Source organism: Aquarana catesbeiana, linkage group LG03 (genome assembly GCF_042186555.1).
Source record: "Aquarana catesbeiana isolate 2022-GZ linkage group LG03, ASM4218655v1, whole genome shotgun sequence".
In the NCBI taxonomy this organism is placed as follows: Eukaryota; Metazoa; Chordata; class Amphibia; order Anura; family Ranidae; genus Aquarana; species Aquarana catesbeiana.
In genome coordinates this window covers 576,749,497-576,769,212 of record NC_133326.1, presented here as the reverse complement: position 1 = coordinate 576,769,212, position 19,716 = coordinate 576,749,497, and the positions used below count along the sequence as shown (strand labels likewise).

At 41.4% G+C, this 19,716-nt stretch overlaps 1 protein-coding gene across 3 annotated transcripts in view; it reads left to right on the top strand.

Annotated features, from left to right (window-relative positions):
• The window catches only part of PARVB (parvin beta), a 64,594-nt gene extending 47,166 nt beyond the window's left edge, over positions 1-17,428 (top strand). For all 3 annotated transcript variants that reach the window (XM_073621940.1, XM_073621943.1, XM_073621941.1), the window contains exons 9-13: positions 741-802; positions 894-962; positions 1,367-1,468; positions 2,604-2,676; positions 11,351-17,428. In XM_073621940.1, the coding sequence (XP_073478041.1) occupies positions 741-802; positions 894-962; positions 1,367-1,468; positions 2,604-2,676; positions 11,351-11,427 (383 nt within the window). In that variant the 3' untranslated portion in view covers positions 11,428-17,428. The remainder of the gene's footprint in view (positions 1-740; positions 803-893; positions 963-1,366; positions 1,469-2,603; positions 2,677-11,350) is intronic.
• Positions 17,429-19,716: the final 2,288 nt, after the last annotated feature.

The window sequence follows — 19,716 nt, the reverse complement described above, 5'->3', positions numbered from 1 at the left end:
TATTGCTCTCACTCCGCCATGTGCGGCAATCAAAGTTTTCACACGTAGGCGTCCCGACGCATGTGTTTACGTCCCAATTTTTTGGGGGGGGGATTATTTTACGTTGGGTGTAACTTTATCTTGCGTACGGACCTGGCGGCGAAAGGGTTAAACTGCCCTCATTTACGAATTTCATCCCTTTGATCTAAAAGAACCAAGCGATACAATGTCTATTTTTATCTCCACGCTGAGCAATGTGATAAACTTGGCAGACTGCCTTTTTTTTTTTTTTTTTTTTAAATTTTTGGTCAGCTGTGAGCAGAAAACAGCTCTGCACTGAATCTTGGAGATGCTGGATTAAGATCGTGAGGGGGGGGGTTGAATTGAGATCACGATTTTTTTTTTTTTACGATTAATCGTGCAGCTCTGATAGCGCTACAACATTGTAAGCTTTTACTCTTTATGAATAAGTGACCAGGTGGTTGGGCTGTGTTATACGTGGCACTGGTCATTATCACCGATTGCTCATAAAACTTAGGTATGCTGTGTGAATGGGAATACATAAGCAACATGTAGTGGGATTTTCTAAAATTTGGCTGCAAAAGTGACACTACACTTTTAATTTCTTTTTTGTATAAATCAGAACACTTTTTATTATGGTAATTTGCCCTCTCAGGTTGTGTTTTCAGAAACCTTTTGTTTAAACGTTGCAAGGAGTACAGATAAGAATCTCACATCTCCCATTCTTCCTCTCTGACCAGAGCGGGACGCCTTTGACACTCTGTTTGACCACGCCCCCGATAAACTGAGCGTTGTTAAAAAGGTAAAGAACTCCCCTTCCTTCCAAGACTACAGCGTACTCCTCCACAATGAAGGCATCGATTGAACAGTTGTGTGTTTTGATTGTTTTGCAGTCACTGATCACTTTTGTGAATAAACATCTGAACAAGCTGAACCTGGAGGTGACAGAGTTGGAGTCTCAGGTAAGTTGGGGCAGACAGTGCTACACGGAGATTATTCTTTTACTGCACCTTCTCACAATAGAAGTCAATGAGTAGGCTGACCCACTGAAACCACCATAGTCCGTGTGTGGCAGATGGCTTATCTTAACAGTAATGGATTACTCGGTGTGATTGCACTGAGCCATTGAGAGATCTACAAATCTCTATAGTTAATACAATCAGAAGAATATGGAAGAACAAGCTTTTATTTAATGAGTAGATTAAAAAAGAAATGAAACAAATGGCCATAATAACTCAAAATCTGCATTCACAGAAAATACACTACACTACCCTTTTTAGTCTTTGACAAACCTAGGGGAAAAAAAAAGACTATTCTTTATGCTGTATTACTTTTGCACCCTGACTTATTCCGTCTGTCCTGTCAGTTTGCAGATGGAGTTTACCTGGTCCTTTTGATGGGACTTCTGGAGAACTATTTTGTCCCTCTGCACAACTTCTATCTAACACCAGAGGGATTTGAGCAAAAGGTAAGTTCTAGTATGAGATGCATAGACATGCCTTCATATATGAATGTGTGCAGGACTATATATTAGATCTATAATGTGTGTAGAACTATAGATTCAGTATGTGTATGTCTATTTGTAAACTGATAGATGATGAAAGGAATATCTACATTTATTATATATTTAAAAATATTGATAGAGGGGGAAGGTAGATATCAATGGGGGGTGGAGGCAGACATTGATAGAGGGGGGAGATGGCTACTGATAGAGACCAAAGTGTTAACTCAACCCACAACAGTAAAATAAGTCTGTATATGCAGTAAAGCATGCTTGTTATACTGTAAAAAGGCTGTTTGATCCTGTCTTCTCTGATCCTCCCCGTCTTCCACTGCCCACAATCTATCTGCTGATACTACAGAGCCTCGGGGGCAATCTGCACATGCTCAGTTTAGTGTGTATTGCTAGATAGTTGTGTTCTTTTGTTTTTTGGGATGTTTTTTTTTTTCTCTTGGGAGGGTGCATGTGATCAGCACTGTCCAGACAGAGGGTCAGGGGTCCTGCAGCCTCCATAGGACAATTAGGGGAGAATGAAGACTCCTCCTACAAGCTTTAACCAAACACTGATAGAAGTCACAAGACTGCTGATGAGAAAAGGTATTTAGCGGTTTATAAGTACTAAAATTGCATTTCCATGTTCTGTGTACTGTGGGAGATCAGATATAGTGAATGCAGGGCCCTGGGTTTAGTAATACTTTAACCAATATTGATAGAAAGGAAGATGGGTATTGATTCGGGGGGGGGCTGCCTATTAATGGAGATTGACCAATATTCATAGAGATTGGCTGATATTGATGGAGGGCCGGTTCACACCAAAATGCAGTGTGGGAAAGCCACCTTCCCCGCACTGCAGATGGAGCACTGCCCTTGGGAGTTGCCAGTGAATTGTTAATGGCACCCCCACATGCATTTTGCAAACAGTGCGTCTTTGTGGACACCAAATCGCATGGTACCTCAGTACTATACGGTTTGGTGCAGTGAGTTAGGAAAAAAGTAGCGCTTGGTAGGAAAATATTGATCAATATAGATAGATGTAGATATACACCTATATAAACGTGTTTTTTTTTTTTTTTGTTTTTTTTTGTTTTTTTTTATTCTGCAGGTTCACAATATTTCCTTTTCATTTGAACTGATGCAAGATGGTGGGCTGAAGAAACCTAAAGCCAGACCTGAAGGTATAAAGTGTTTTTGTTTCTACATCCTATATAGCAAATTTCTCTGTATAAAGATACAAACTTCACCCCACCAAGGTTAGCGGGTGACCTACAAAGTGTGGGTACCTATAGCAATCCCGGACAGGAACTGATGGGAATTGCAAAATTTTACAGTTGTCACCAGAACAGGAATAGAGGGAAAATCTTCTAGTGGGGACGACTGTTCTAGAGATAACTGTCAAAGGTGGGATTTCCCCTCACTTTTGTTTTTGTCACAGGGAGAGGGAGGGAGAGGGGGGAGAGGGAGAATGAGAGAGAGAGGGAGAATGAGAGAGAGAGGGTGAGAAGGTGTCAGGAAATCTCCCCAATGGTAAAACAGACTGAAATCGAGCCTGACGGGTTCTAAAACTTTGCCTGCTCAATCCAAAACTAGGAAAGTTTTTTTTCAAGAGTTTTACTTTAAACCTCATGCACAAAAGCAGAACTGTTGTTATTGATGCACGCAGCAGCCAATCATTCTCTTGGAAACATTTTCTCTGTTCCTGACACCTGTCTGTATTTTGTCCCAGAGGGCCCTGTGCGCTTAGGAATAAAATGACGCCTTAAATTGGGGTTATTATATTGCCTTTGCACATTGTCTTGAGTAGAAGAGAATTATAAATCAGCGTGATAATGGACTCTGCTTCACAACAAAGCTTGACAAGTCAATTTCCAGCCTCCTTGAGAGTTACAAACATTACATTTAACACCATGGCGTGCTCCGATTGGCCCTTGCCTGTTACCATAGTTACGGCACTTTAAGTATTCCTTGCCTGTCAATACAAACTTTAAATCTTGCTCTGAATGCGGAGGTCAGTATTGTAAAAATGTGGAGGTATTGATTTATTTGGTACCTAATTATAGGGTTTCTATGGATAAAATCCAATATTATCATGCCTCAAGGCTCATTGGCTTCACCTGAGGTTTTAAGTATGGCGTAGGCCAAAATCCCAGCTGTCTTCAGGCAAATTACAATTGGCTCAGGTGTATTATAAATTCCAATTATGGGGCAATTACGTTGGGAATATTGATATTTTCTTTAGTGTGACTATATTGCTGCTGAAACGTTTATAACATAAAATAAGATTCACAATGATACTCAGTGGAGGAATCCGGACTGATGTCTTGTATGCATTTCAGTAAATCAGTATCACAACCTTCATTTTAAAGAACTATAATTTAGGGAAAATGCTTATTGATTTTTAATAAGGCGCTATTGGAAATGACTAAATACAATCCATGTTTTTATCACTTTACCATGTAATCAGAGGGATTCATTTGCCATCCAGGACTTGCAATGCCAGAAAAATAGTCCGTTCCCAGTCCCCCCCCCCCCCCCCCCCCCCTCCTGTCCATCGTGCTGATTGACAGCACAGCTTATTCAGAACAGAGCTCTGGATGCTCCCATCCCAATAACCACAAGGTCCTTGTCATCTTTGGTGCATGTCAGATCTTGAAGCCTTATTTTTTTTCTGTGGCCATATGTTTGAAATGAGTACCAGAGCTGCATTAGTCACTCAGTGGAGTGTTTTAGGAGAAAGCATTTTTTTTTGGCCCGGCACACACATACTAGGGCCAATTTACACAGGATCCAGTTAACTTATCAGCATGTCTTTGGTGCATGGGTGGAAACTGGAGTACTTGGAGAAAACCCAAACAAACTCCATGCATATAGTGACTTGGGTGGGAATCAAACAGTGAACCCCATTGCTAACCATTAATCCACTGTGCTTACAGTTTTTTTTTTTTTTGGCTTAGGGCCCATTCACACTTATGTGTTGCCATAACACACAGTGCCCTTAAAGTGGATTTGAACTTGAAAACAAACAAAAAAAAGCCAACAGGCAGTATTTTTATGACAGAAGAGACCCTATTGGTCTATATGTTATAAATGCTTCTCTCCGCCAGTCAGCATCAATGTATACTGAGCTCAACTTACATTTAAGGCACCTCTCTGTGCCATGATGTGACTTCTGTGTGCATGCGCAGGAGTGATGTCACGACCCGGCCAATCAAGCGGCTGAAGAATTGGAAGAGATTAGGTAAAGATGGGAGTGCTGATAGTATAGCGCTGGAGAGAATGCTGGGCATGTAAGTCTGCTGTAATGTTCTATTGTGCTGTGCGTACTAGTACATTATAGCTAACACCTCCTGGGTCCCATTTAAAAGCAAAAACAAAATGCAGAGTTTAATTCCACTTTAATTTTGAATGGCTCCCCATAACATTAAACCAACTCCCCTGCATTGCAACACATCACAACACACAGTGAAGCACTACTATGAGTTACCGCCCCCTCCCTTTTTAGATTGTAGGCAGGACCCTTCTACTCCTGTATTGTAATTGTACTGTCCCACTTAATATTGTAAAGAGCTGAGTAAACTTTTGGCACTATATAAATCCTGTATCATAATAATGAGTCGTGGTACGCTGCTTTGGAAGTAATAGTGCAGATCTGGGCTGCACTAATACAACGCACATTAATGTGACATTTAGAACATCACAAAGCATCAAATACATCTGAATAGGCTGTTTGCTCAGCTTGCTCATCCTACTGCTAGTAAAGCTTGCTTAATGGGGACAACAGGCCTTGCTCCTAGAGGTCAGTGGCCAAAAAGTATTAGCAGTCTCCTAACAGGGAAACTTTAATCTATGTACTTCTTTATATATATATATATATATATATATATATAGTAAATGTGATCAGCTTAATGTACAGCATCTTCTCAGTCTGTTATGTTATTTATAGTTTCTAAATATATATGTACATGAGGGAGACCATATTTGTTAATTTATATATGCAGGCTCTGTTCCCTGTTCAGTAGTGATGCATGGTGACTGTACTCCATGACTCCTCCCTCTCAGGTCTGACCTGCCTGAAAACGGACTACCATTTTATTTCAGCAGTCATTAAAGTATAATGCTTTGAAAAAGTATTCATACCCCTTGAAATTTTTCCACATTTTGTCATGTTACAACTAAAAACGTAAATGTATGTTGTTGGGATTCTATGTGATAGACCAACACAAAGTGACACATAATTGTGAAGTGGAAGGAAAATGATAAATGGTTTTCAAAATCTTTTACAAATAAATACATGAAAAGTGTGGTGTACATTTGTATTCTGCCCCCGAGTCAATATTTTGTAGAACCACCTTTCACTACAGTTACAGTTGCAAGTCTTTTTTGGGATGTCTTTACCAGCTTTGCAGATCTAGAGAATGACATTTTTACATTTTTGTCCATTCTTCTTTGCAAAAAAGCTCAATCTGTCAGATTGGATGGAGAACGTCTGTGATCAGCAATTTTCAAGTCTTGCCACAGATTGTCACTTTAGGTCTGGACTTTGACTGGGCCATTCTAACACATGAATATGCTTTGATCTAAACTATTCCATTGTAGCTCTGGCTGTATGTTTAGGGTTGTTATCCTGCTGGAAAGTGAACCTCCGCCCCAGTCTTAAATCTTTAGCAGACTCTAACAGGTTTTCTTCTAAGATTGCCCTGTATTTTGCTCCATCCATCTTCCCATCAACTCTGACCAACTTCACTGTCCCTGCTGAAGAAAAGCATCCCCACAACATGATGCTGCCACCGCCATGTTTCACGGTGGGGATGGTGTGTTCAGGGTGATGTGCCATGTTAGTTTTTTTGCCACATCTGGGTCTCATCTGACCAGAACACCTTCTTCCACATGTTTGTGTCCCCCACATGGCTTCTCGCAAACTGCAAATGGGACTTCTTATTGGCTTTTTTTCAACAATGGCTTTCTTCTTGCCACTCTTCAATAAAGGCCAGATTTGTGGAGGGCACAACTAATGTCCTGTGGACAGATTGTCCCACCTGAGATGTGGATTTCTGTAGCTCCTCCAGAGTTACCATGGGCCTTTTGGCTGCTTCTCTGATTAATGTTCTCCTTGCCCAGCCTGTCAGTTTAGGTAGCCATGTCTTTTTAGGTTTGCAGTTGTGCCATACTACTTCCATTTTCGGATGATGGATTGAACAGTGATCTGTGAGATGTTCAAAGCTTGGGATATGTTTTATATCCCAACTCTGCTTTTAAACTCCTCCACAACTTTATCCCTGACCTGTCTGGTCTGTTCCTTGGCCTTTGTGATGCTGTTTGTTCACTAAGGTTCTCTAACAAACCTCCGAGGGCTTCACAGAACAGCTGTATTTATACTGAGATTAAATTACACACAGGTGGACTCTATTTACTAATTAGGTGACTTCTGAAGGCAATTGGTTGCACTAGATTTTAATTAGGGGTATCAGAGTGAAGGTGGCTGAATACAAATGCACGCCACACTTTTCAGATATTTATTTGTGAAATATTTTTAAAACCATTTATCATTTTTCTTCCACTTCACAATTATGTGCCACTTTGTGTTGGTCTATCACAAAAAATACATTTGTCTTTGGTTGTAACATGACAGAATGTGGAAAATTTCAAGGCGTATGAATACTTTTTCAATATATGTAAACTCTGGTTGACATTTAGTTTACTAAAGCACTGTGATTTATTTAATAATAATTATATAAAATATAAGTTTGCAACTTTTTTGTCATATACTGATAAATGACATTAAAAAAAAATCTGAATGTCAAACAATAAAGGGGAAAAATTCAAAATAAAAATCCATATAAACTTATCCAGTCCATAGTGAAAAAAGAAAAAAGTCCAATTATTTGTGCTCTATTAACGAAGAATGATTCACAAAAATGATGCTTCAGCAAGGGGTCTTCCCCACATAAACACACGCCTCTTACCAGAAGGCTTGGATCTCAAGTTATAGAGATCTAACTTGCTCCCACAGGTTCCAGCCGCCAGAGATATTCCACTCATTGGGTCCTTTAAGGGCGCTCCCTCTGTGTAAGGTTACTGCTCCACTTATTACAATGTATCTCGTGTGTCCACTGAATCCATACAAAGCATGCCGCTGTAGGTTCTCTCATACATAGGGGGTAATAGAAGCAAGAGGCTTCATGGTGCAGAACATTAAAACATAGTTTTTACTAAATTATCTTTGCATTTACATGTAACAAAAAGATCAATAGCAAAGCAAACAAATGTTCCACACAGCCGCAGACCTCGCAAAAATCGGCTCCACCCAACACGTTTCCCTGCAAGAGGCATCTTTTTTTTTTTTTTCATCGTTTTGCTGCTGATCCCCTGCAGCCCATACTGGTGGTATATGCACTCTATGAGAAATGCATGGAATTTTTCAGGGCAGGGTTCCTGATGGTGACAACAGTGGTGTATTGTGTGTTTGTTAAATGGCCACTTAAAGTCTCCATCGGAAGCCCATGTGACAGCATTACAACGCAGGAGCGCAATTGGTTGACAGTGGCAGAGCATTGTCCATATAACGGGATATGCCTGCACCACCCTGGCAGGATCACCTGGTATTATTGTAAATGACAGATTTGAAGTGGTAGAAAAGTCTGATTTTAACCCTTTCGCTGTCAGGTCCATATGGTGTACAGACCTACAGCACTGCTTCCAGCTGGCCAGGTCCATATGCTGTATGAACCTGCCATAGCTCCTTCTGCAATAACCTCATGGTAATTTAGAACAGAACTGTTCAGCAGACTCTGCTGAACAAACCAACCGCTCTGATCAGAGCTATTCACCTAAAATCTGACCCCCCCCCCCCTAACTCTCTACCGTTTTTGTGCCTCTCATTTTCTGCTCCCTGCCCCTCCACTTCCCTGACACTAGCTGCTATAATGTTTACTAATAATTGACACTCTGCAGAGCTCAGTGAGGAGAGCGGATTGGAGGAAAGGGGCACATCCCCCTGCACACAGCAACAGAGCTGAGGCTGTCAGTCACAGGCTGTGCGCCGGAGCTCTTTCCCCTGCCACTATTTTAACCTTTAGGTGTCAGGGAAAACTTGTCACAAGTGACTCCTACAGATAGCAGAGGAATGAGGCAGCAGCCAGAAATGACACTTGGCACTCCAAATTAACATACACACTATAGAGGGATATGCTTTGTTCATATTTCATGTCAGGGGTTTACATGTGCTTTAAGCATGGATGCCAGTTACATTACCTGAAATACAGTAAGCTGTCACAAATCTGTATATTGATATAGTTTTTAAACTTTCCGGTAAGTGTTACAATAATTGTGTGTCCGATTAACTTGTCCCTTTTTAGGCTACATTCACACTTGTGCAACTTGTCGTGCAACTTTGGACATTAAAATCACACCCCATGTTTTTCAATGAGTACTGTTCATATCTATGCGACTTTGGTTGCACCAATTTGGTCCGACATGTGACTTGAGGGCAAAAGACTTCAATGTTAATCCTCAAAAGTCACACGTAAGTGGCACCTGAATGTTTTGCATGCAACAGTTGTGCAACAGTTGTCCATTATCACTGGCCAAAGTTGCATCCAAGGCTCACCCATCGAAAGTGGCACTCCAAAGTCGCTTGACTTTGATGTCGTACAAGTGTGAATGGAGCCTTAAGGTTGTTTTAAAATTCAGTCATGGAATCTGAGCAAAGCACATATATCTGTAGTGTTTCTGTATCTCCAAAGCTCTAATGCCCTGTACACACGGTCGGACTTTCCGACGGAATATGTGCGATCGGAGCTTGTTGTCGGAAATTCCGACCGTGTGTGGGCACCATCGGACTTTTTCCATCGGAATTTCCGACACACAAAGTCTGAGAGCAGGCTATAAAATTTTCTGACAACAAAATCCGTTTGCGTAAATTCCGACCGTGTGTGGACAATTCCGACGCACAAAGTGCCATGCATGCTCAGAATAAATTAAGAGACGAAAGCTATTGGCTACTGCCCTATTTATAGTCCTGACGTACGTGTTTTACGTCACCACGTTCAGAACGATTGGATTTTCCGACAACTTTGTGCGACCGTGTGTATGCAAAACAAGTTTGAGCCAACATCCGTCGGAGAAAATCCATGGATTTTGTTGTTGGAATGTCCGATTGTGTGTACTGGGCATAAGTGTTGTTTCTCTCTGGTGCTTCTTTCCTCTTATGGCTCACTTCTGAGAAATTTTCCCAAGGAATGAAATAAATTTGTGTTGGGGAGGGAGATGAGCATGGAGCTTGTCTATTCAGAACACAGTTCTTCTGCTGTGTGGAGGGGTGTGTTACTTTCCTCCAATCGGCTCTTACACCGTGAACGTGCAGCCCCTTCACCCCCTCCTCTCTGCTGCTGACAGATGAAGAAAGATTTTAACATAATCTGCCCTTTTCAAGGGGTGTAGGGAAGAGAAGACTGCAGATAAACATGTAAAACCTATGTAGAAGGATTTGTTTCATCTCTGTGTATCATCTGAGGCTGTTCAGGTCATTGGGTTAATGTGAGGGTGTTCAGCCACTTTAACTACTTCCCACCCAGCAACTGCACATAAACGGTCGGGTGGTCCTTTCCTCGTTCTGAGTGGACGTTCAGGAAGGTCCCTCAGAACGAGTGCTCGCAGTGCGGCCATATTATATGTGATTATTCTGATCACAGGATCCAGCTGAGCAGAGATCGGGATATGGACGCTGTGATTGGCCCTCCCGATCACCTGAGGTCTGTGTCCAATCACAGCCGTCCTAATGTAAACGGAGACGCGTGTCTCTGTGACGGGTCTCCCCGCCGAGCTCAGTGCGGGGGGAAGAGGGGGAATCTGCAGATCTGTGACAGCTCGCTGTGTGAGGATGATTTTACACAGAAAGCTGTTACAGATCACCCCACAAAGTACACCAAGCACCACTAATATACCCCTGTCCCTATACACATTTCAGTGTCCCAGTAAAAAAAATCTGTCTGTCACCCATCACTGCCAACACCAAATAAACACTGATTTGGGTTATTTTTACCAAAGAAATGTAGCAGCATCATTTTTGGTCAAAATTTATCAAGAGAAATTATTTATTTGCAAAATTTTATAACAGAAACTAAGTAAAATGTATTTTTATGGAAAATTTTCAGTCTTTTTTTTTATTTGTAGCGTAAAAGATAAAAAAAACCCCAGCGGTGATTAAATGCCACCAAAAAAGAAGTTATTTTTGTTTGAAAAAAATGATAAAAATTTAATTTGGCTACAGTGTTACATTACCGCGCAATTGTCATTCATGTGACAGCACTGAAAATTGGTCTGGGAAGCAAGGGGGTGAAAGTGCCCAGTATTGAAGTGGTTAAAGAGACCCTGTCAGGTCTCAAAAGATTTAATACCAGTACTCTGCAATAGTATGCACTGTATATTCCCCTCTCAGGAGGCTTGTGTGTCCCTTTCCCCTCTGTTCCTGTGCTGTAGCCCCCATAAGCTTCCTTGATATTCAACATCTTTGGGAATGTTCATTCCCTGTGCCCGCCACTTCCCGGGCCAATGCTGTGATTCCTTCCTCTGACCTTTTTACATCTATACAGGATTTTGCAGTGATGCCAGAGTTGGGACAAAACATGTGTATCTGACTCCTGGAAATGTCAAATGCAGTGTAGGGTTAGTGGAGGTACAGGCCGCTGGGGAGGTAAGTATACTCTCTTGTGTTGCATGGTACTGGCAGGTTTATATCTTGAGACCTGACAAGTTCTCCATAATAGTGTGTGTTTTCTTTTTAATAACTATATAGCTATTTAATGCCAGGGAAGGTCTATAAAGTGTAAGCTGTTTGTTTTTCTCTCCTTCCAGACATTGTTAACCTGGACCTGAAGTCGACACTGAGAGTGTTATATAACCTGTTTACAAAGTACAAGAATGTGGAATGATTTACCGGTCAGAAAAGGCCAGTCTGCAAGTCTTCCCTGTGCCTTATGTCTGCTATCCTAAAACACCAGTTACTCATGTTGGACATCAATACAGAGACTTCCGCAGATCAGAACCACTGCTTTGTACATAAGAACATTTAACTAAAGAAACCAATTTGGACCTGTATATTATGTGGAGCCACGAGCGTCCATATGTTGGGGTATGTTTGCAATCTAGGCTGAGTTCAGTTGTAATATATCAAAGCACAACAAAGAGCATAGTGTAGAAAGTCTTCTCATAGGTTCAAACCAACTTCACAACGGTGGCTTTGTGTGCTTTCCAAGCACTGGACCCATTGCTCTGCTTTTGCTGGATACCAACATTGATGACCACAAGTGAAGGTTCCTGGTTTGTCACACCTCTACCTACACATAAGCTGTGCAAAGATTTATACCAGTGAGTGCATTACTATTGTTTTATACTTTAGAGAAGTCTTGTTACTCCATGTCGGTGTGCTCTTTATGGTGCTTTGATATTTATAGTTGTAGGAACGCTCCTTACTGGTCTCCTCAAAGCTTCAAGGCTGGATCACTTGGCTTTCTCTCTCTTATGAACATTGGCTTTATGTTCCATGTAGACTGCCTTTTACTTCATAAGGTATTTCCACCTTTACATCACACATTTTAAAGAAGAATTGCAAACACCCTCCCCACCACAACGGTCATCGCTGCACTTATCTGCTTTTGCCGATAATTTTATGCTGCCCACAAATGCCGGAGAACCAATCTGTACACGTTTTTTTTTTATTCTCCGTACCAGACTACAAAGGCGATATAGCTGCATATTACCAGCAATGGCTAGCAGTCATTGGTCAGCTCAGTTGACTGCACTAACCACTGACGGTCTTTTCTTCTTGGCTGTAGAATAGCCTGTCATTGGTCAGCACTGTCATGTGACTGCTAGCTATTGCTGGCATTATGTGGCTATGCAGCTTCCAGGGCTGTGTATGGAGTTTAAAAGTGTAAGGATCAGTACACTGGCAGACATGGGTGGTGAAAGCCAACCCACACAGCAGATGAGTGCAGCATTGATTGGTGAGGAGGATATTTGGAATTCTTTTTTTAAATTTTTGGTGTAAAGGTGGAGTTACTTTCGAAGTTGTATTTTTTTCGGTGTGGGTGATTCTGTGTCATGCGATATCACACTTGGATACATTAACAGAATATTGCTACTTTTTATATAACTGGATACATTTCTGTCTCATGAGCATACCAGTGTGAGTTGAATATTTTTTATTTCTCCCTAGCAGCCTTCATTCGGAAAGCAAATTCCTGTCTTTTCGAATTCTTGTGGTCTGTGGTTTTTGTGGGGCAGTTAGTGTAGACTGGGACAAATGGCGTTGGTGATCAACCCTTTATCTGTCATATTCGACAAAAAAATTTTTTTATAAAGTGCACTTGTGATGAGAGAAATAGGGAGGATGTTTACCATTGCTGACCCCCTTCTGAAAATGCTAGTTTTCTGGCTGTGTCTGGTGCCAGTTTCTCAAATCCAGAACAAAGCGTACATTCAATTCAAGTCAGGAAAAGACTGAATTCTTTATCTTTCTATACTTTCTGTGAATCATTGACCCAGAAAGTCATGTAGATATTGGATCAGCATGACAGCCAGTCAGCTCTAGCTTTCAGATAAAGGTAGCAACTGTCTGCTTACAGATTACTCTCATGGCCAGTTTTCTATAAAGAGATCTATCGCTTCTTCCTTTCAGACCGAAGTGACAGGATCTCTTTAAGACCTCTCCCACAATGAGGTTTTATCAGACTTCCCACCATTTCTTCCTATGTTGCAGCCGCTGCAAAATACCAGATATCTGAGCTTGCAGGGAGCAACGGAGTAATCTGCTCCATCATGGGAGGAGGTCACATGCTTCCTTATTCCTGGAGGCAATGGGCATTTGGCAGTAACTGCAAAGGACCATACAGAGCATTTCCATTGGGGACACCTGTTTTTGAATGACAACTGTGTGAGAGGGTAATTTCCCTCAATTTGAGGAAACTTCCCGTCACTTCCCCTTGGGTCTGATTGGCTCCCCTAGTCAACCGTTTCCATACCACTACAGAGTTGGCAACCAGTTATGTGTACATAAAGGGAACTTTTTTTGGACCCTCCTTTTTGACCAGTCTGTGTCCTCCTCAGGGGAGATTCATTCCCCTATTTTTCCTGCTGAGCAACAAGACAGAAACATGGGCAATGTCTTCCATTGGTGACCCTTATCTAAGGTGGAGAATCCCCTCACTTGTGGGAGATTCCCTCTCAATGTTCTCCAATACAGGAAATGAAGAGATCTTCCCAGCAGGACACAGACAGCAGAAAACAACCTGACAGAGGGGTTTTAACCCTTCCCTACTCTATTCAAAACCTCTATCCAGCATTATCTAACCCTTTCCTTCCCAGCCTCACTGTCCCTGGCCCACCCCTTTCATTCATTGGATTTCACTTCTATAAATCATGGAGACTCGCATGGCATTGCATAGGGCAGTCTGCACTGAAATAGTCTGCCTAAGAACACCCAATCCCTCCCACCAGTCATGATCTGCCTACATTGCTAAGAGATACACAGAGATCCAGTAATGACATCACTGGATCTTAAGGTATTTAATGAAAACCAAAAGGTTTTATTTACAATTTTGACATGCTAAAAAAATAAAAAAAATTTTAAAAAAAGGGAGAAAGAATGCATCAGGGAAAGCCAAATGTAGGCAGATCAAAGTACTGCATTAAATGCCATTGACTTGATTACCCACAAGGTTATGCATCTCAGCCCAGAACCAAAATAAGTGAAGCTGTTTTCTAAGGGTTGAATAACAATGTTGTATATTAACATGAATTAACATCAAACTTACAGGACCGGATTCTGCCCCCAGCTAACACACTACCAAAGATTTCTCATTCCACTGACAGAACTGTTATTGAATTGTAGCTATTTGTTGAGATTTAATGAAATGTTAATACTGAGTGTCAGTCTCTTGAATTAATAGACTTCATAGCCATTTATAAGTCATTTGCAAGGCAGATGTTAAAGCTGAACTCCAGTCTGATAAAAAAAAAATCACAGATTAATGCAATTCTGCAATCATTAAAATGTAACGTGTTTTTTTTTTTTTTTTTTTTTTTGTGAACTCAAGCAGTGCAAGCACCTGCATTTGGATTGGATAGGTATGGGCCTCTAGCAGTCCCTGTACAGCAGAGCTCAGACTGGTAAAGGGGAGAGGGGCAGCACTGGGAGCAATCAGGTGTGCTGCATACAAACATAATGACCAGAAACTTTCTACTGGGAAAGAGCAGAGGGATGAGCTCATCAGCCTGCAGCTGCCCTGTCCTGGAGACGTAACACCACTGTAACTAAGTGGTGTCCTCAGCCTGGCTGTGCTAAGTGGCAGATCTGTGTAAATCTCAGGACTGAATGGACAACCTTACAAATCCTTTGCCATGTAAAACCTCTCTCTTGTATATATCTCTGTGCTTAGTTTTTTGCCTGGAGTTTAGCTTTAAACGTCTAGGAAGTACACTTATTATAATATAAAGGGTGCCACTGCTGACCTTTCCTCCTGGGAAGGCCAGTTATTTGGATGTCCCAGGCTTCCGTACTAATGCAGAATTTTTATGCAGATTAAGTTTTGACTTCACTTGCTGCATGCTTGCATCAGGTCAGTGGCTCTGAAAGTCCTGAAATCTGAGAAATGCATGTCTGGCATTTTCTGAAAGCAGTCAGTGTTGCCAGTCTACAAGGATAATATGCAACCCAGTCTGAGCGTCTCCTGTGCCAATCATAAGGTTTCCCGGGGGGGGATAATGAGCCTATGACGTTCCAATGTGCTTGGTATTTTGTGCAGAGTGATATAGATCGTTTCCCTAGGGGGTGATAATGAGCCTATGACGTTCCAATGTGCTTGGTATTTTGTGCAGAGTGATATAGATCGTTTCCCTAGGGGGTGATAATGAGCCTATGACGTTCCAATGTGCTTGGTATTTTTTAGCTTGTGTTATAGATCACTATCTTAGTGCCTTCATGTATGTGGTCCTCTGGCTAAGGGTGCCATGCCACTGGATAAGAGGTGCCATGCCATGTTTGTTTTCTCATAACTAGGCAGCTTTATTGACCTTCCAGTATTCCAGCACTTTGTATTACCCTGGTAGCAAATTCGGACATCTGAATTCGATGTTCTTGGTTGCCTCATTTCCATGAGTCACATTCAAGCCTTCACTGGAAATTAACCATTGAAGAAGGTGTTTTTTTTTTTTTTTTTTTTTTAAATTAATGGGGCAAAACAGATGGTTCTTGTTTCAGATGCTTGAGCAGAGAAATTTGTAGCGGTCATGAAATTCCATTCTTCAAGGGCAGCCATAATAGCCATATGCCTATTCCCACAGCAACAATCTATACTTTAAAATATGTCTATCAGACTCAAGTGAATCTTCCTTGTAGGCAGGCCTGGTTAACCAGGGAATTTATTAGAAACAGTTGACATCTTTGTAATGTTTCCAGTGAACTGAGGTTGAGTCTGTGACCTTATCATGGAATGGTAACGACCACCATGTATGGGTGACAAGTACTGGAGCCCCCCTGTATGTACCACATCCAATCATATTATACATAAAAACAAACAAAGGGCTTATTCCCATGAACAAGCCAAACCACCGTAGAATATGGGACTTTTTTTATGGTGCATGTAAATTCTTTGATCAACATAAATTATTATATATGTACCATTACAAGCCTTGTATTCTACTGTGGTTTGGCTGGTCCATGGGAATAAGCCCCTTTTTAATTTTATGTATCCTCCTAATGGTAATTGGGGTTTACCTCTGCCCTTGTGCTGAGACAAGCTTTGTAGAGATCCATAGGACTATTAGAATAAGACACCATAGATCTTAAAGGCACAGTCCATTGATCTCATAACTTGCATTTACTACTTTTTTTGCGTTGAAGCCTGCAGAGCATTGCATTTATGATATGCACGTCACAGGTGCAATGCGACAGGCGTATGGATCTGTTTATGGGGCTGGAGGAAGTGTGGCTAAACTATGGCTTAAAGAGGGATCCCTGGGGCACTCTGCAATAGTCTCTCTACCGTGATGGCATTTGGGACTTGTAGCGATTTTTCCATTGAGAAATCTCAGACTTTGATGAAACGGCTGTATGTGGCCCTGCTAAACTGAGATAATTACAAAATGCTGCAGGCAAAAATCACCCCACGATTTATGCAAGTAGGAGGCAGTTTGGTATTCGGGGATAATTTTATGCGACCAAGCATCATGTTAACCCCTTAATATAGATGTAATGTGAAACATAATCTAAAGTGGATTTAGCCTTTAAATCAACTTTGTTGGAAAAAAATAGACCTTGCAGGAGTTAAACCTTTTAGCCAGCTTGCTGTCCCTATTCCTCTTTACACATTACTTTTATATTGCTTTTAGCACAACCTCACTGAATAGGCTTCATGAATTCTGTTAATTGACCTCGATAACGTTTAGATTCACAAGCTTTTGCCCACTTGAGGGTGTGCTAGTTTGCTGTATGAAATGCTGTTGTTTTTTTGTTTTTTTTCTTCAAGATGGACAATCCCTTTTATAGACCTTAAGTATTTATTTGACCTTATTTCGAAGACTTGAACTTGTTTCTGCTGTTTTTTGCAATTTGTGTTTCAAACTTGAAAGAACATTAAATTGCATGTTGTGATCTGAGTCATTTTATCTAAATTATACAAAAGAAATGGACATAACGCAAACTAAAAAGCTTTCACTGGCTGCATTACTGTTGCGTGTGCCCGGAGAAACATTCTGGTCTCGCTGTGTAGACTTGTGGTGTGTTTGAGCGTTGGATTAACCTGTACTTGACTTGCTATTTATACCACTTGACTTTTTGTATTAAACATTCTTGTATTTATTGCACATAACTCTTTTTGGACTTTTGTTGATATAAGTATCAATTTATTAAAATGTGACTTTAACAGTTACAAATGGTCTTGTGTTTTTTATTAGCTAAAGTGAAACTGAGAGAGAGAGGGGCCATTTTCCATCCCCGGTGTCATGTGACTCATTAGTATTACAAGGTTTCATGTGTGAATGGGGAGCAGGTGTGTTTTAAATTTTGTGTTATCGCTCTCACTCTCTTACTGGAACTCTCTGAGCATGGTGGTGGGGGTGTCATGGTCTGGGGCTGCATGAGTGCTGCCGGCACTGGGGAGCTACAGTTCATTGAGGGAACCATGAATGCCAACATGTACTGTGACATACTGAAGCAGATCATGATCCCCCCCCCCTCCCTTTTGGAGACTGGGCCACAGGGCAGTATTCCAACATAATGACCCCAAACACACCTCCAAGATGACCACTGCCTTGCTAAAGAAGCTGAGGGTAAAGGTGATGGACTGTCCAAGCATGTCTCCAGAGCTAAACCCTATTGAGCATCTGTGGGGCATCCTCAAGTGGAAGGTGGAGAAGGCAAGGTCTCTAATATCCACTACTCCGCTATGTCATCATGGAGGAGTGGAAGAGGACTTCAGTGGCAACCTGTGAAGCTCTGTGGAACTCCATGTCCAAGGGAGTTAAGGCAGTGCTGGAAAATAATGGTGTCCACACAAAATATTGACACTTTGGGCCCAATTTGGACAATTTCACTTAGGGGTGTACTCACTTTTGTTGCTAGAGGTTTAGACATTGATGGCTGTGTGTTGAGTTATTTTGAGGGGACAGCAAATTTACACTGTTATATATATTAGTGCTGGAATTTGCACGGTATGGAAGTGGTTAAAGTACAAGTGCTAGACAGATACATGAATTTGGCGCACGCTCTGCCACTTTTGGAACGCATTTAAGACACTTTTGCAAAATCTGTTTACACCAGTCTTTATGAATGAAACAGGAACATCCAAACACGGCTACTACCAATAAAGGTGTGCCACATCCCAAATAAACATGGTAATGGAGAAACCCCCTAGGGGTGGAACTTTAAAGGCACTACCATAGCACAAATTATGGAAAAATATATAAAGTTTGTTACATAAAGACAGAAAAACACATAAATAAAGAATAGACAAGTACAAATGGATGCATTATGATGTACTTACGTTTGGCAGAATAGACATGATACAAAATCCTAAACCCAATGATGTTTCAGAGATGAACCGTAGTCTCCTTCATCAGGGGGTCTCAAGGAAGTACATTGTATCATAATAGCAAAAAAGTACATAGACGCATCCAAATAAACTTTTAAAAGTGAGGAATAAACTGAGGCGAGGGGTCCCCCAAGGGCCACATCCAACGGACAACGGTCAGTATGAGATGGATTGAAAAAACTGGCGTAGAGGAAGGGAAAGGAAAAGGTAAATAACCCCCCCTTTCCTCACATCCAACAGCCCCACTGGAGTCCGATTCACAGACCAGCGGTAAGCTGACACATGCACTGGGGCCCAAAATATGAGGAGGATCTAAGTTTGTAAAATGGAAGTTATACAGACCGATGGAGAAGGGGGAAAGCTGTAAGGAGGTCTGTGAAGTCTCACGCTGCAGGTAGACACAGCGCAGCAGGACTCTCAAACACAGAAGGAACTCCCAAAAAGCTTCATACCCCTGAATTCCAGGGATAGTGCTCTTTCACACATGCAGCTGTGGGGCTGTAAGAACAGGTGGCTGAGTCATGTTTTTACCATTCCCAGCCACCCACCCGAATGCTAACATTACAGCCTGACAGGGCTGTACACAAATGCCGCAGCTACGCTTCTTGGGTTCACAGATCTTTAAACTTAGGACGCCTGTAAAATTTGCCCATTGCGTTCAATAGGAGCACACCACACATCAACTTTTACATGTAGAAGTGTGTTGATAAAAATAAAATCACATTAATGTTCATTCCTTGAAACTGCATGTAAATTTGTTATGTGCAAATGGGGCAAAATTGCTTGATCCTGCATTATGGGCACTAGATGGCACTCAGGAGCACACTTATTTCCTATGATGGTAAGCACCATCTAGTGGCCAAAAAGTTGTATGTCCCCCATTCACACTTCTTTTTTTTTTTTTTTTTTTTTTTAATGAATAACATCCTATTTGCAGAGAATATAGCCTGAAATCCACTAGATATATATCGCCCTCCCTAGCGTGAAAAGGGCCAACACAACTTTTAAAGTAGCCCACATTGACTGGCAAATCTGGTCTGAAGACATTCTAGCTGTGTTGCCCTTAGCAACAAACTTTCCCTTCCACTAGGAACTTGAAGAGTGTCTGTCTGCCATGGGCAACAGAATTTT